Raw genomic sequence first — 15,128 nt, 5'->3', positions numbered from 1 at the left:
GCGGAAGAGAACTTCCTTCTTCTCGCCACCAGGTCAATACATTTCCACCCACAATGGCGTTTTCTCTCATGTATCCTGCAGATGGTAAAATATGAGTCAAGCCAAACTGGTAAACTTCGTGTGTATTTTGACAGACTTTTTAGACACATCGACTCTTCTATAGTCTGCTGGACAAAAAACGGGCTCCGTACAACGCCTGTGGGTCGCGTCTCCGATGTGTTGCCACTGCAACGTGATTGTAGAGTGAGGGCCTCACTCGCACATTTGCCACCGCGTCGAAGCTCAATTCTCCATCTTTTCGCTTCGCTAAATGTAAGTGTTTGCACTCCGATTGGCGCCTACAGACCTGTGTGGTCAATTTGTCAGCGAGTGGCGGCGGTTTCTTGAACCTGCTGACGCGGGTGCAGGTTCCGTTCCAGTCTGTGTGCGGCAGGCTGTTTTGCCAGAAGCTTTTGCCGGTTGTCGGCTTGCGAACGCTAATCCTGTGTCTGTCTGTTGACCAACATCCTGCAGACTGTTGCGAAAAAATACCCTGCCGATCCACTCGAGCACTTTTACATTGCGAGCGTGGGCATCGGAATCGGATCGGCCTCATTCGACCTGACGGACACAAGTGCAACGAGTCGAGATGAGTTGTTTATGCTGGGGAGACGCCGAGCGCACACGAAAGCTCAAGCAGGCGCTGAGCAAACCGGAACAGCTCGAAGTGAGCGCACTCGAGTTGCTGGACAAGCACAAGAAGGAGAGCGACACGTCCTCTGGAGGCCGCACGAGCTGCTCCAGCCACGACATCTGGGACGACGACGACTGCAGCGACGACGGCTCCGTCTCCAGCAGCTTCTCGCGTAGTCCCTCGCCCGTCTCCAAGACGGCGGTGACAGAACCTTTGCAACTCGCCCTGGAGGCCTGCCAAAACAACTGGAAGAACGAGCACAAGACGCAGCCACCGCTACCGAGCGGATCCCCGACGAAACACAGGATGAAGGACCACGAGAGCTACTTGAAGACGCTGAGAACTGCGGCATTCGGACTGCGTCGAGTGATGCCTATTGTGGTCCCCGCGGAGCTCGTACCCCCCACCGAGTACGATTTGCGCAGTACCAACGGCCTCATGAAATGTGTCAATGCCATTTCGCCAATGCCAACCGCTGAACAGATGAGCGCCAAACACTTGGCAATCAACGAGTTGCAAAGAACTGTGGATATTTGGCTACGACGCACACTTGACAAGTTGGAGGGAGTGGCAACTCAAAGTGAAACAAAGTCAACCGAGACTGCGACTCTGTTGCTGGGTGGGAGTTGGCACCTCAAGGTTGGAAATGCCGAGTCGGATCTGGACGTTGTGGCGTTCATGCCTCACTCTGTGACTGCCGAAATCTTCTTCAGCTCGTTGTGCGAACACCTCGGGCAGGAAACATCCGTCTCCGACCTCGTCGCTCGACGTAAAGCTGCCGTTCCTGTGCTTTCCTTCCAGCTGAACGCGGTCCGGATCGACTTGCTGTTCGCTCGGTACGCACAGAAGCAGGCAGTGCCCAAACACTTGCCGTTCTTGCCTGGAGACGACATGCAGGTGATGCGTGGAATGGACGCCACGTCGGTGCGTTCGCTGTCTGTTGCTCGCGTGGCTTCGCTCATTCTCGAGCTTGTGCCAAACGCCAGTGTGTTTCGATCTTGTCTGCGTGTGATTCGCCTCTGGGCGAGATGTCGCGGCCTATATTCCAACAAGGCCGGGTACCTTGGTGGCATTTCATGGGCGCTACTGGTCTGTTTTGTGTGTCAAATGTTCCCACGTGCAAGTGTGGCTTCACTTGTTCACCGGTTCTTTTCGGTCTTGGCGTCTTGGCGTTGGCCTACGCCCATTCTAGTGGCACACCCTTCAAACGGAGGCAAGGCGGACAACGAAGTGCAATGGGATCCGCAACACAACATCCACGATCGAGCACACCTCATGCCGATCATCACTCCGGGCTTCCCTGCTGTCAACACTGCTGTGAATGTCAACATTTCCACGCTGCGTGTGCTACGCGAGGAGTTTGCTCGCGGTCAACGCATCATGGACGACCTGCGTCGTCGCAGTCTCAGTCACCCGTCGTCGTGGAACCAACTCTTCACACCTACCGAAGTGCTGGTCCGATACGACCACCACGTGGCTATTGAGTTGCGTGCACCAACCGAGGAAGCTTTGGCCGAGTGGTCCAGCTTTGTTGCCAGTCGAACTCGGAAACTAGTGGAGACTTTGCAGCATACTCCCTTGGTATCATCGCTTCATCCATTACCCGATCTAGTGCGTCCTCAAGGCAAAGAAGCAAACGAGAACAACGCAGTGGTCGGCTATTACTTTATTGGATACACTGTCAATGCACCGATGCCGCAGCCTCGCCGCGGTGATCGCAGACATCCAGCTCGAACTCCTGTTCCCAGCAAAATGAGCCAAGAGGAACTCGCTAAAAACTCTGTGGCATCAGCAACACGGTACTTCCTGGCTACGGAGCTGGACACTGCTGCTGAGAAGAAACCGGGCATGGAAGTTGAGATTAACTACCGTTCGTGGAACGACCTGCCAAGTGCCATTTTCCCTGGTGGACGCAAGGCTGCAGTCGGTGACCGTGCGAGGTATATTTTGAGTCAAGCACATCATGTGAACCTTGCCCTGGGCTTAGCTCGTTAGGGCTATGAATATGAACATCGATCCATTCTTCGGTGCTTTCGTGGATAGCATCTAGGAAGGCATGCGGGATATTTAAGAAAAAACGAAAAAAATAATAATGAAAAAAAAAATACTTCAGAAACACTCACTGCTGGCGTTTTAGTAGACTTTTCCAGCACACCACTCACTAACTTTGCGTTTTGGCTGAAATGTACCGCACTTCCTGGCTCACGAACTCTTCTTCGGCAATACCGTTGAAAGGGAGCTACGCGGTGCGCGATTGGACTCACACATCTTCGATTCCGCGCTTCCTCATGACATTGGACGGGTTGTTTTCTTTGACGAGAATGCTGCTTTCCACTACCGGGTCATCAAAATCCATGCCAGCCAACTCGGAGAACTCGTTCAGAGTATCGTCGATGTTGCTCTCCATCATTTTGCTACTTTTACTATCTCGAGTGTTGCCACCGGGACTTAAACTGGGTAGGCGCGTTTCAGTGATAGCTGACGGACGGGACTCGACCGAGGGCAGCGAAGAAGAAGATAACCCTTTTGGAGTTATCGTCGGGGCTTCATATACCCGATTTTGGCAATTTTTGTGATCTTCTCTCGACACAGCGTTGTTTGGGCTGTTTCCTGCTGCCAATCCTTCCATCATATGCGTTGGTGTATTCATTGTTGGGGAGTGAACATGGCCAGCGGTGTTCTTTGATTCCACATCTGTAAACTGTTGACCGTCAGTGAAGATCGAGGTGGGCTGAGGAACTGCTGTCATTCTGACAGAGTTGGGTGGCTGTCCGGGTGAATAGGAAGCAACACTAGTCGTCACCGAAGCAGATGAACCCGACGCTACCGGAGCCCGAGACCCGGTGGCTAAATGTGAGCTTGATAAGACTTTCTGCACGATCGGAAGCACAGACATTTGCATGAAGCGCTCGATCGAATTCAGCACTTCAAACTTGCGTGGCTGGGCGTTGGTGGGTTGCTCGTTCAGGATGGTCAACACCAAACCAATATTCTGCATCATTGACTTGGCCTTGGCACTGTAGACAGAGTTAGGAGGCGCAGTATTGTGAGCCAGTGCTCGCTGAGCTGTGAGTAATTTGTCTTCGTACGCAGCTTTCAACGCTCGAATCCGTTCCCAGTACTGCTGTGGATTCTCCTCCATATTACCATTGGCTTGAGCATAGCCACCATTTGTAAAGTTCGGCTGTTGTCCATAATAATACGTAGGCATCTTCTGCTGCGCCGTTCGTGAATTGCTGCGAGCTCGAGCCCTCTGCATCTCCGCTTCCGCCGCGGCATTGGGACTAACAAATGACCCCGTGCTAGCGTTGTACGGAGAGTTATATCCCGTACTACTCAGGTTACTGGAGGCATTCCGAAGCTGAAGCTCCAACTGCTTTGCCTGATTCTGCCATCGAGCCAACGCGCCTCTTTGATTCCACAGTAGCTCTATCAGCACGGACTTGTCCAAGTGCTGGATCTGAGCCGAAAACTCGGAAAAACTGGTTACTCGTGATTGGATCCGAGGCTGCTGCGCGTGCTGTTGCACGTGGAAGTTGCCACGTTGTTGGTGCGTCTCCATCATGTTCCGCGGTGTGGCTTGACTTGCCGTTTCGTTTACATTGCTCGGAACCGAGAAACTCTGAGTAGTTGGAGGCGCCATGGACGACGTCGAGTAAAACTGGTTCCCCATCTGTTGCAGCTTCTGCATGCTCTTAGCTCGATTCGGTGTGCTCTGTTGCTGCTGTTGCATCCCACTGGTCATATACCCTGGCGTCTGATTTCCCATGAGTGACTGGAACGAGGTATCTCCTCCATTCATTGACTGACGTGGAGTCGAGAAGGACGGAGATCTGCCGAAATTGTTTGCTTGTTCCTTCTCCTGCGCCTTTGCAAGTGCCTGAGCGTACTCGTAACTCCGTGACTGTGACATCTGATGTTGAGAATAGCCGCCTTGCATCTCTCCAGACTGCGCTTGAGTGTTGCTTAGCACATTCCCAAATCCTTGAGTGTCGTCCGAGCACCCAGTCGTGTTTGCTTGCTCCATTTCGAACTGCATGAGCTTGTGGATCTCTTGCTCCATCGTCGCCACGTATTGACTCTATAGTCCGTCAGCAACAAAAAAGAACGAGAAACGTTTCATGAGAATTATTCCACAAAAGAAAGAAGAAAAAAAGGTATCATCAATGGAAAAAATTGTACCCGTGTCGTTGCCTTCTGACACATGTCCATCTCCACGTTTGTCGCAATGTGGCGGATCATTGCATCGTCCTGGTGCGGATGCGTGGTCTGCAATTGACGATACCTGCAACAAAAAAGAAAGAAACGAAGTCAATATCCGTACAACTTCACGACAATGCCAAATGGGAATCTCCCCACATTCTCTGTAGGTAATTTCGTCGGAGTGGCGTGTCTTGAGAGAGCGGCAACTCCGCCTCGTCTTTTGTTTCACTTGGTGGTTGCTTTTCATCCTCCGTATTGTCCTCTGTCGTCTCCTGCTTCTGTTGATGCTCTTGTTCCGCTTTAACAGGAGGCGGAGGCGGCTCCACTGCGGCTTTTTCCTGATCTTTTTCCTTTTGATTCTTCTCCAGCTCAGAATCCGCCGCCTTTCGGTTCCGAGGACTCGCACGACGTCGCGGAGTCGGCGCTTTCTTCTCCTTCTTAGATCGTGAGCGCGGCGTCGTCTTCCTCGCGCGCGTGGGGCTGGGCTTCTTAGGCTCGTCGGTGGTCTGCGTGGACGCCATAGCTTATTGCCGTGTCGACTGGAGGCCTTTCCGATCTGGTGGTAGTTGGGTGCGGGTTGCCTTTGAGTCAAAAGGTTGCCGGTGTAAGCAAATCAGCCAATCACAGAGCGGCAATGTGAGAAAGATCTGATAATTTATCAGTCGCGCTGCCCACTTGTCAGTGATAACTTGCCATGAGACTGATACGCGTGGATGACGAAGAAGAAAGCGGATTATCGCCATAAAGAAAATATTTCGATAATTTATCGGAGGCTGTTGCTGTGAGACAGGAAAATTGGGGGTGGACCTAGGATCCATGTTCACTTTCACAATGTTTTGCCAAATACTTCGAAATATTCTCTTTTTTTTCTTACGCTGACAGGAAGATCGGAAGTGGTAAACCTTGGAAACGATAGCTGCAACAAGGGAGCATTTGATCTATGCAATCGTTGAATTCCCACGGAAGTGTCTCCCTTCTGCACTGCGCACAACTTGCCGCGATTTGCATCCTCTAATCGGTCGTCGCGAAATAAAATTATCAGGTTTGCTCCACAGTTGCACAAGGACGTGTTGCACCACCGGTGCCTTGGATTCGCTGCCGTAGCTGAGCTAGCCGCTGCTGCAGCTCACTGCGGGTATGCAGTCGGTCCACGCGCTTGGCCTCCAGCTTCGGCTGCGGCACGGTCTTGGTCGTGAGGTGGATATCTTTGCCAAACGTAAGCACAGACATTCCCTCCTTTTCCTTTGCCTTGTAGAATCGTTGTGCAAACACCACAATAGATCTTAGCGACGGGATGGCGTTCAATACAAACGCGTGCAGTTCGTTTTGATAATATTCCTGCTCACGCTCCGCCTTGCTTGTCGCAAATGACCCATTCGCAGTGCGTCCAGAGAAATAGCTCAGTTCCTCGACATAGTTGCTCAGAATGTCCTCAAAGCGTTGGCGTTGACCAGCAGTGCAAGTTAGCAACTCCCATGCAACGTCATTCTCAAGAAACAGCTCAGCTTGGCCAGAGCCGTCGTCAATGACACAGCGCACCGTTGTCCCCATATACGTACGCGTCTTGAACGCAGAATCAGATGGCGTCATCTGATGCCATTTCCACGTACAGTATCGCGAATATTTCGACTCAGTTTGCTCAAAATGCTTCCAAACACCTCGACGCTTATTGAACTCCAACGCCTGATGACACAAACCACACTTTCGCTTGAGCACCACATAACTAATGTGCACCACTCCAACCACATATCGATGCAACATTCGGTCAATATTTGAAGAAAAATAAAGATCGTTCAGGAACACTGTCGACATCAAACCATAGAGTTCTGCGTCACGTGGTACTGTCAAGTTCGGAACAATTCGTGCTCCAGTAAGTTGAATCCAACTGACATAAACCTTGAAGTTTGAGCGAGCGATAAAACCCTGGAGGCGAGTAAGCTCCACGACACAGTTCAGCTGTAGCGTACCCAGCAAACCGAAGAGCGACGTATCAACTCGAATCTCAATAGTATCCGGATGTTGGAGGTCGCGAACGTGGAGAATACATGCTAACTTCCGGGTGAATGATTGTGTATTGCTATCACCTTGTCGAGCACGCTTCACTCCAACGGTCCGAGGTGATTGCTGATCGTTAGATTTCCAGTAGTATTTCTTCTTTGTGATAACTCCAATCACTGATATCAGGTGAGGTTTGTGCAGATCAGGGTTTATAGTCTTCATAATTGACTGCTCTTCATCATTACCAGCAGATTGCTGTGACTGGTACGTACGCGGATGAAGGAGTAAATCGCGTACTTGAAATACCTCCGGCGAATCCTGCGGCGTCTGCGATTCAGCTGCAGCTTTTGCCTCCGGTGAATAATTGATAGTTTCATCGTCGCGAATACTGACAAACTCGATATTATCCGCTGAACAATTCATGCAATACACGAGTGGTAATCTTTCCTCTTGCTGAAATCCTTGGACTTGAGTGTAATCCTCAATCACAATATTAAAATTTCGAAATAAATACACGCCACGTCTACCGGTAAGATCCTTCTCAGTCTCACCACCACCCAGACGCAACGAGATTGACCCCGTACGGTCATAAGCTTCCAGCTCTCCATTCTTGCGGATGCATCCGAGCAGCAAACACCAATCAAATTCATCAGCTGGAATTCGAATAGACAGAACTCCGTCTGCCGCATTGGCATGCTCAGATTTCGATTCAACCATCCACTTTAACTTGCTCTCGCCAACTTTTTGTAGCTCACGGATTGTCACCATCCGGCTGCATGCCAATAGTTTTTCTCGAAGAGGTAATTGTACTGTCATGCAGTTGCCAGCACTCGAGGAATGACACTTCAGAAAAAGAGCGCCGAGTGTCATGGCAGCCTGGTCGTGGCCATTTTCCAGCGAAAACCCAAGTTTCTTTGCCACAACAGACACTGCCTGACGTCGACGAGTGCGTGGGAATGATAACTGAGCTGCTTTACCGTTCATTTCTTTGGCTCCTCCAAAGAAAAACTTTAAATCCAGCAACTCCAGAACCTCCAGTAGCCACATGGACAACACCATAGATTGACAATGAAAATCACCCAAACTTGACCATTTCTTGTGTACTCTGCCTCGTCGAGATCGTGTTCCCATGGTAATGCATTGGCCACTTGGGTCACCGTAACTAGTAATTGCGAAATGACTTCGAGGACACAGCCCCATCACCAATTTTCCACCTACAGGTGTTGGCCAACGGAGAACGTGGGCAGCACTTATACTTATTGTAGCGCCCTTGCGAAGACGGATCAACTCGTGCGTATAAGGAAAGTGGAACAGACAGACAATAACACGAGTTCCTTCCGGTCCCAATAGCTCAATGCACTCATCCCAAAGAAGTCGACACACTCGACCTTCGAAAGCCAACAGCTTCCCTGTGCAGCGAGACACAAACTCTTTCGAGTACGCACTCAGCGAGTCACTGATCATCGTCACAATGGCGTTCTTTAGCGAGGGCTCGTTCCAGATTAAAACCAAAGTTTCCAGTGCTTCCTTTTCAGAGTGACTCGACTGGTGTCCGTGCGTCGCTTGAAGCAGAAATATCTCACATTCGCGCGAGTGAACCTTCACCAGATCTGTCAGGAACACGATTTTTCCAGGGCGGAAAAACAAATTCCATCGCACATTCTCGACTCCAGTGAACATGACAGTAACTACACTCTGCGTTGCTGCCTCAGTGCAGCGTTGGTGACACTCTATCTCAGCGAAAAAGTGGCTACTTGCACGGTCTTTTTGGCGTGAAATAGGACTCACACTCGTCACACGACCAAAAACCACGTGAGAACGCTTTCGCTTTTTGTTTGTCCTCCGCTCGTCACTTTGTCCAGCCGCCACTACATCGTTATCTCCAGTATCTCGTGAGCGCGCTGCAATTGTAATCCATCGTTCCGTGCCGGTGTACATCGGTGGGTCTGTCGTCTGGTAGTTAATTTCTAGCACTTCTAGCACATCTTTCTGTGTCCAATTCACGTACGGATCATTTACTGGCGACAATATCACAGGCTTTTCGTCATGCACTTCGAGAAACATTGAGCCTGTCGTTCGCACGCCTCCGAATGCCTTGTCCACCAGCACCCAACGCTTTATCAGCACCAATTGATCCACCAGTTGTGGACTTGGGTCTAGAAGGAAACTAGGTAAGCTAGAATTGGAATCGCACAATTCCAAAATATCACAAGTATCTAAACTTTCTCCGAAGTGTAGGAATCCCGTGATCCAGATGCGACTTGATGAGTACGCCACAGCGTCTGTAGTGGGGACGCGCTGCGCCTCCGCTGTTGTGGGTTGAGACGTGGATCGGTGCTGGTCCACGCTACCAACTGAGTGGCGAGTAATTCCATATTGAGCTAGAGTTTCTAGAGTGTTTGTGGCAGATTGCAAGGCCTGCAGTACTCGCAGCAGCTTCCCGACACTCCAGAATTGTAGTGGATAGGGCTTTGAATGGCCTGCAGCGAGCTCTCCAACTTCCCTACAAGACGACAATCAAGGTGGTGAGCGGGCTGAGGAGAGTGGGGAGGAGTTCGAGTGGCTATAGGAGGTGTACCATGCCTGCTGTTCCTGGAGTATCTGCTCCTTCACGTGTTCCTCGTCGACTTTCCATGGTTGCCGCATTATTTAGGTTAACATCTGAATTTTACAGGTAGTAAATAATATCCACTTACCAAAATTCGCTCGCTGCTATAAAAAGCGAAAGCTTGCTTTAAGTTGGGATCTACTGCTCGATCACCAACGTGATACCTTGACAACAATGGTACTCACTGCAAGTACGTACCATGAAATCGTGGTCGTGTCGGAGGGGATATTCGCGGTATGGTGGGTTTTATTTCTTGGTGTGCACCTTATCACCTGTGGATACAACGCGGCCTACGCGCTTTTGTACTCGGAACTGGGCAGTACTTCACTCAGCCAGAACCTGGAGTCCTTTCACGTGGGTATGTCGTCGTCTAACTACGGGGTCATTACTGCTGTTCACGCGGTGATGGCTTCGATACATGGTATTTGCATACTTTCGATGGTCGGAAGTTCACTACATCAAGGTGCTTTAGCTTTCACTCCGTGGGGAAATTGTGGTATATCAAGGACCGATCCAGCTCTCGCGAGGACCGTAGATTCAACTAAAAAGCATCACGATCGGCCCAGCTTCATAACTCTCAACAGCGTTTCAAAGATAACGTCGTCACTCACTAACCGCTATGGTCTGCTGGGCGTCAACGGGGAATATTTCCACGCGGTCCTTGTTTGCCGAGAGCTTATCGAGACAACTTTTCAGACAATTCAAGCGTATCGAATGAGTTTCCTACTTCCCAACATATTGCTGAACCGGTTTTACGTAGTTGCGCTCGTTCTCAACTGCTGGTCTTCAGCAATCGTCCACGCACTGCCATTTCGGCAGGATGAAGCTCGCAAACGCTTTGCCAGCCTTGTATGTGATTGCGTTCTAGATCTGGTTTCGTGTATGGGTGTGACAGTCATCGTGATGCTAAGTTATGTGAGTCAATACGATCCTCAAACGACAGATTTTGGTGTAAATCCTTGGTACAATGACGAATGGGCAACTCGAGCGTTGAATGAATTTCAGTTGGTGGCTGTTGTGTCCTGGTCGGACTTATTCAGCCGAACAGTGTTTTCGCTTGGAGTGATGATGACAACGACGAACTTGAAAGAGCTACTATATTATCGAGGGTCAACACGGGGAAACCGTGTGTCTGATGCCACAGTGGCGATTACTACAAAGGTGAAGGTGAAAGTGAAAGCCGCCGGTGGAGATACTGCGAAGAAGAGGGTACCAGAAAATGTGGAGTGTTCGTTACCGCACAGTATGGTCACAGTCAAATCCGTGCGAGAACTAATGTGCCGTGGAGCGATCAATGGAGTACACTTCCTCTTCTTTGTGTGGGGATTGATGGTTCTCTTTTTCCATATTCAAGCTTCTGTGCATACATCGCTACCACAATGCATCCTTCAGGTTCGACCGTGGGCTGTATCACGACCGTCGTGCTTTTTACTTTGTTTGGATTGCTATCGGCTTGGCATATCTGGTCATTTGAATGAAGTGGACTTGAATTGGCACGAATTTGATGGATCCACTGTGGTAATGATGCTGATCCGACACTGTCCCGCACTCGAAGTGCCCGACATTTTCAATGAGTTTCATGGCCTTCTTAGCATCAAAATATATAACTCAACCATCGTCGAATGGCGAGATTCCGTTGCTGTTACAAACACAAATCACCCTGGGCTTCTGTCGCTCATGGTAGTTCGTGTTAATACGACGGACGGAGTTTTACCGCCAGGGTTCTTGTCTAACGATATCCCACAGCAATTGTACGATATTGAAATGTGCGTCACGAACCTGAAGGAAGTGCCTGATGACCTTGACACCAAGTGGCTGCCAGGATCGTGCGTTGTCATCGAGCATAGCCAACTACGCAATGTACCAGCATCGCTGCTTCGCCTCATGCCAAGTTACGTGTCCCTGATGGGCAATCCTATTAGCACACTGCCGCCTGAGATTTTTGAGATCGAAGGACTGACTGACCTGGGTATTGGAGGCACTGACATCCGTGAGCTTCCTCGCGATGTAACCCGGCTGTCGTCAACTCTCACCACGATCTACATGTCTGACACAGACATTTCCTACTTTTGGCCATGGGTAGAAGACCTGACTCAGCGCCAACCCATTCTAGCTGGAGGGTCCTTATACTGCCACGACTTGGAAAGAATAGCAAATGGCTCAACTGATTCCTTTAGCATCTCTTCATCGCCAGACTATTCAGTAGAGTTGATGGACCCAGCCAACGCTGTTGCTGGCGGTTCAACATGGTCGGCCGTGGATTGCAGTGCCCCAATCAGTGGCATCACGGGGCCGTTATACCCGCTTGTTGATGAAGATAACCACAACGCCATTAACTATCCTTTATAGGTTGAACGCCAAGCTGAATTCGTAACATTTTCACCATAGAAGTTTCTCCGCTGCTGCACCCACGCACCAGTAGTGTTGCTGTGTCGATGTAGTTTGTTGCGCGGTGCACTATTTGACCCCAAAATTGAAAAAAAGAACTGCTTACCCAGAAGCAAAGTCTATTGTGGCTGCGATTACTTCTGCTGCTTGTCCACACGTTCACGAAGCGGTCGCGGCTGCTTTGTAGCCGGCGACGCAGCTTGATTCTCTTGGTAGCGGTTGTACACGATGCCGCACGTAAATATGAACTGTGTCGTCAGCAGGATGTTCCACCGTTGGCCCCACAGATATCCTCTCAGTCCTGTCAAAGCTGCCATCGTTCGCGTCTTCCAATTTGTGAGGTTACAAGCAAATATCACAGTAGATCTCTGGATTAGCGCAAACATTACAATTCATACCCGAAATTGCTATTTTCCATCATGGACGACGACTGGCGCGAGGATGGCAGCTTCCGCGGACTCAACAATGCCAGCGGCGGCGGCAAGGGGAAGGCTCGAGGCAAAGGACCGCAGTTCACCCGCGTGATCCCTAAATTTCTGCAGAAATATCACCAACCGCCGGCCATCCAGGCCAAGTTCGCGACGCTACCAAAGCCTGGAGAGGAGGAAGACGAAGGGCTAGACGAGGTGCAGCAGGCGGCGATCGACGAATATCTGGCGCAGAAGAAAGAGAAAAAAGAGGAGAAAAAGAAGAAAATGGAAGCAGCCGATGGAAAAGAGAACGACAACGACAAGAAGAAGAAGAGTGGACAAACGGTGGTGCAGATGGGCAAAGGCAAAGCCACAGCGTCCAATGGCAGCAAGAAGAAGAAGCGCAAACGTGCAGATCAACCAACACTCAGCAACAAGAAGCTGCTCTCGTTCTCAATGGACGATGAATGAAGCGGCAGATGCTTCATTCCTGATAATATGGTACAGGTTTAGCAGCAGGCGGCGCGTTCTGCTGTTATTACGCGCGTTGAAGACACCTCGACGATCTGCTGCACTTGAGCTTCGACTACAGGTTCCGACTCCTCGGACTCCAGCACTAGCAGCGCATTCATGAGGTTAAACGCTACGAAGAAGATTATTACTAGCAGCAATGTCGACGGATACGCGTAGTGGATGTCCATAAAGCTGGAGGCGTGTGCAAGAAAAACCGCTTGGACGATTCCTGCTGCTGTGTATGTGACCAGAACGCTGCGTCGCTGCCAATGTGTGAGCTTTATCGGACCGAGCCACATTGCGACAACGGCGTATCCGATAGACACGAACGCTACAAACTGCGAAATGCAATAACTGTTATTTTCTTAACGCAATGGGGAAGGTGGATATTGATACGCACTGCTTGCATCGCGCTGAAGTTCTGTGTCGCACCCGCCCTGAACACAGGATCGCGCTCGCATTGCACCCAGAACTCATTCAGCCAGCTACCGTCGAGAAACTTGATCCATCGACGGGGCCACAAATCTGTCGTTGTAGTTGTAGTTTCAGCAGAGCTCCTTGCAGTCTTGCCTGCTTCCTGCAAGTTTTGCAGATATGAGGATCTACGTGTTGAACCTTGTTACTACGAAGTATTGCCTCTACTTACGACAGGGTCCTTGCTAGACAGGGCAGGTTGCTGCTCTGCGAGCCCAAATTGAGCCTAAAGAAACACATTTGAATGAGAATACACCGTAGGTATATCTATCGTCCCGTACAATCGTTACCTTGTTCCACAAAGTAGGCCGTTGCCCATTATTGGTGCGGTCCGTGAAACCAATCACCCGAGCGTCTGCATTGTCCATAGTTACTTCTCGCACGGCGTTCTGGCTCGCACAGCGTTGCACGAGCACAACAGCCAGCAGCAGAGGTAATAGCTTCATCTTTACGTTTCGGTCCGAACCTATAAGCATGGCGCTAAATCGGTACTTTAGCGAGACTCCAGGCGAGGAGAAGGTAACAATTGTAATAATGAGTATTGTATGACATTTATGGTAGCAGGTGTATGTATAGTGCTCTCTTGGATACACTTCGTACGTATGCAAGATTCAGTAGTTCTACCGGTTTTCTAAGCCATTTTTCTAAGCGATGTGCTTGGTCTCCTTCGACACTTGTCCAGTAACAGGTAAAATAGGTTCAAGATGGTCTTTGCGCCACTCGGGAGCCTTGCCGTACACGTAAACCGAGCCATTCACGAGAATTGCTCCGATCACGAACTGGCCGGTCGGCACTTTGCCAAATACAAACACCGACATGATGACGGAGAGCACCACAGCGATCGATGTGGCAAAGGCCTTCAGAATGTTGTCGGCGTATTTAACGACGACTGCTGTTAGGAGACCGCCAAATGCGCTCATGGCGATTGCCGCCCACACTACGGGGCGGTAGCCGTAGAAAAAGCCGCGACTCATGATCGACTCAAAATCATTATACACCAAACCACCGCCAGATAATGCCAACCCAAGGAAACACATCTGCACGTTGCGTTCCCAGAGTGTGGTTGTTGATCCGGTTCCTTTGAGAATCTTCTCAAAGTATACGCCTGCGAAGCCAGAGCATACGCAGGCGGCAACCACAGCCAGCAGTCCCTTGGTGGTACTCTGTGCGGTGTCTTCCTTGGCAGTAGCACTGGATGCATCATCATCCAATTGCACTAGTGCAACGCCCATCATGAGTGTGACGATCGCTCCCCACTGCGTGACCAGCACAGTCTTCCGTAGCATCACGACCGAGAAGATAGCGGTGGTGAGGATCTTGAGCTGGTACATGACCTGGAAAGTGGGCGCGTCCAGGTTGGACACAGCCACGTACTGTAGATTGTTCTGGATTACGTACAGCATGGCCGGCACACTCACACGCAGCAGCTCGCCCATGTTGGTAATGTTGCGGAAGGCCTCACTCATTCTCTTCCGTCGCTGCGGCTCCTTGAGCAAGTTGAATTCCTACAATAGCCAGGCACAGTCACATGATACTATAATCTATCAGGGCGGCAACGTGCGAGACTCACATGGAAGAGCACAGCGAAGCAGGTGGCCAGCTTGAGTGCCTCCCCTACGAACACAGCGGTGGCCGGATTGAAGCGCGGGAAGTTGCCGACCCGCGAGAGCCGCATCAGGATAGCCAAAAGGCTGTTCTGCACGCACAGTATACATAGACTCGCATACTTGAGCGCCTTCGGGGAAAGCTCCATGGCGCGACTGCGTACGTATGATACTGAACTCAGTGCGAGGTAATGTAAGAATTTCACATGTCGATTGGCCAAAACGAAGTGGCTGCATGGCGTCTGATTGGCTGCTGG

General features: G+C 50.4%; 8 protein-coding genes across 11 annotated transcripts; 3 read left to right on the top strand and 5 right to left on the bottom strand.

The window, feature by feature from the left end:
- Positions 1 to 262: 262 nt before the first annotated feature.
- On the top strand, positions 263 to 2,835 carry PPTG_09479 (hypothetical protein). The gene is made up of 2 exons (XM_008904479.1): positions 263 to 312; positions 514 to 2,835. The coding sequence occupies exon 2, from the start codon at positions 629 to 631 to the stop codon at positions 2,666 to 2,668; it is 2,040 nt and encodes a 679-aa protein (XP_008902727.1). The 5' UTR covers positions 263 to 312; positions 514 to 628; the 3' UTR covers positions 2,669 to 2,835.
- Positions 2,554 to 5,553, bottom strand: PPTG_09478 (hypothetical protein). Of its 3 annotated transcripts, XM_008904477.1 has the most exons (4): positions 5,033 to 5,486; positions 4,856 to 4,958; positions 2,797 to 4,754; positions 2,554 to 2,719 (listed from the first exon to the last, which is right to left on the bottom strand). In XM_008904477.1, exons 1-3 carry the CDS (start codon positions 5,395 to 5,397, stop codon positions 2,934 to 2,936), a joined length of 2,289 nt encoding a protein of 762 aa, XP_008902725.1. In that variant the 5' UTR covers positions 5,398 to 5,486; the 3' UTR covers positions 2,554 to 2,719; positions 2,797 to 2,933. The 3 variants fall into 3 exon arrangements, with proteins under 3 accessions (XP_008902725.1, XP_008902724.1, XP_008902726.1); XM_008904476.1 differs by having other exon boundaries at positions 2,554 to 4,754; positions 5,033 to 5,553; XM_008904478.1 differs by lacking the exon at positions 2,554 to 2,719 and having other exon boundaries at positions 2,761 to 4,754; positions 4,856 to 5,486.
- Positions 5,554 to 5,615: 62 nt separating this feature from the next.
- PPTG_09477 lies at positions 5,616 to 9,533 on the bottom strand. 2 transcript variants are annotated; one of them, XM_008904474.1, is made up of 2 exons: positions 9,453 to 9,533; positions 5,616 to 9,377 (listed from the first exon to the last, which is right to left on the bottom strand). In XM_008904474.1, the coding sequence occupies exons 1-2, from the start codon at positions 9,518 to 9,520 to the stop codon at positions 5,915 to 5,917; spliced, it is 3,531 nt and encodes a 1,176-aa protein (XP_008902722.1). In that variant the 5' UTR covers positions 9,521 to 9,533; the 3' UTR covers positions 5,616 to 5,914. The 2 variants fall into 2 exon arrangements, with proteins under 2 accessions (XP_008902722.1, XP_008902723.1); XM_008904475.1 differs by having other exon boundaries at positions 9,458 to 9,518.
- An 898-nt stretch (positions 9,534 to 10,431) lies between these two features.
- On the bottom strand, positions 10,432 to 12,406 carry PPTG_22538 (hypothetical protein). Its single transcript, XM_008904781.1, has one exon. The coding sequence runs from the start codon at positions 12,254 to 12,256 to the stop codon at positions 12,005 to 12,007; it is 252 nt and encodes an 83-aa protein (XP_008903029.1). The 5' UTR covers positions 12,257 to 12,406; the 3' UTR covers positions 10,432 to 12,004.
- On the top strand, positions 11,160 to 11,831 carry PPTG_09476 (hypothetical protein; the record flags this gene model as incomplete). The annotated part of the gene is made up of 1 exon (XM_008904473.1): positions 11,160 to 11,831. The coding sequence occupies one exon, from the start codon at positions 11,160 to 11,162 to the stop codon at positions 11,829 to 11,831; it is 672 nt and encodes a 223-aa protein (XP_008902721.1).
- PPTG_09475 (hypothetical protein) lies at positions 12,028 to 13,598 on the top strand. The gene has a single exon (XM_008904472.1). It carries the CDS (start codon positions 12,290 to 12,292, stop codon positions 12,749 to 12,751), a length of 462 nt encoding a protein of 153 aa, XP_008902720.1. The 5' UTR covers positions 12,028 to 12,289; the 3' UTR covers positions 12,752 to 13,598.
- Positions 12,350 to 13,713, bottom strand: PPTG_09474 (hypothetical protein; the record flags this gene model as incomplete). Its single annotated transcript, XM_008904471.1, has 4 exons — positions 12,350 to 13,131; positions 13,194 to 13,370; positions 13,440 to 13,493; positions 13,558 to 13,713. The coding sequence occupies 4 exons, from the start codon at positions 13,711 to 13,713 to the stop codon at positions 12,790 to 12,792; spliced, it is 729 nt and encodes a 242-aa protein (XP_008902719.1). The 3' UTR covers positions 12,350 to 12,789.
- A 72-nt stretch (positions 13,714 to 13,785) lies between these two features.
- Positions 13,786 to 15,057, bottom strand: PPTG_09473 (hypothetical protein). Its single transcript, XM_008904470.1, has 2 exons — positions 14,838 to 15,057; positions 13,786 to 14,772 (listed from the first exon to the last, which is right to left on the bottom strand). The coding sequence occupies exons 1-2, from the start codon at positions 15,018 to 15,020 to the stop codon at positions 13,912 to 13,914; spliced, it is 1,044 nt and encodes a 347-aa protein (XP_008902718.1). The 5' UTR covers positions 15,021 to 15,057; the 3' UTR covers positions 13,786 to 13,911.
- Between the last annotated feature and the right edge of the window lie 71 nt (positions 15,058 to 15,128).

The sequence above is a fragment of the Phytophthora parasitica genome (genome assembly GCF_000247585.1).
Source record: "Phytophthora parasitica INRA-310 unplaced genomic scaffold supercont2.18, whole genome shotgun sequence".
NCBI lineage: Eukaryota > Oomycota > Peronosporomycetes > Peronosporales > Peronosporaceae > Phytophthora > Phytophthora nicotianae.
Note: the sequence above shows the minus strand (reverse complement) of the source record. Positions and strands in the feature narration are given on the sequence as shown.

What these genes read in the sequence shown, in the direction of transcription:
- PPTG_09473 (XM_008904470.1), bottom strand. Translation starts at nt 15,020, where the DNA reads ATGGAGCTTTCCCCGAAGGCGCTCAAGTATGCGAGTCTATGTATACTG. An exon ending in GCTTCGCTGTGCTCTTCCAT is followed by an intron (nt 14,773 to 14,837) that starts GTGAGTCTCGCA and finishes TGGCTATTGTAG; the next exon opens with GAATTCAACTTGCTCAAGGA.
- PPTG_09477 (XM_008904474.1), bottom strand. Translation starts at nt 9,520, where the DNA reads ATGCGGCAACCATGGAAAGTCGACGAGGAACACGTGAAGGAGCAGATA. An exon ending in CTCCAGGAACAGCAGGCATG is followed by an intron (nt 9,378 to 9,452) that starts GTACACCTCCTA and finishes GTCGTCTTGTAG; the next exon opens with GGAAGTTGGAGAGCTCGCTG.
- PPTG_09478 (XM_008904476.1), bottom strand. Translation starts at nt 5,397, where the DNA reads ATGGCGTCCACGCAGACCACCGACGAGCCTAAGAAGCCCAGCCCCACG. An exon ending in CGAAATTACCTACAGAGAAT is followed by an intron (nt 4,959 to 5,032) that starts GTGGGGAGATTC and finishes TTTTTGTTGCAG; the next exon opens with GTATCGTCAATTGCAGACCA. An exon ending in GTCAGAAGGCAACGACACGG is followed by an intron (nt 4,755 to 4,855) that starts GTACAATTTTTT and finishes GACGGACTATAG; the next exon opens with AGTCAATACGTGGCGACGAT.
- PPTG_09479 (XM_008904479.1), top strand. Translation starts at nt 629, where the DNA reads ATGAGTTGTTTATGCTGGGGAGACGCCGAGCGCACACGAAAGCTCAAG.
- PPTG_09475 (XM_008904472.1), top strand. Translation starts at nt 12,290, where the DNA reads ATGGACGACGACTGGCGCGAGGATGGCAGCTTCCGCGGACTCAACAAT.
- PPTG_22538 (XM_008904781.1), bottom strand. Translation starts at nt 12,256, where the DNA reads ATGTTTGCGCTAATCCAGAGATCTACTGTGATATTTGCTTGTAACCTC.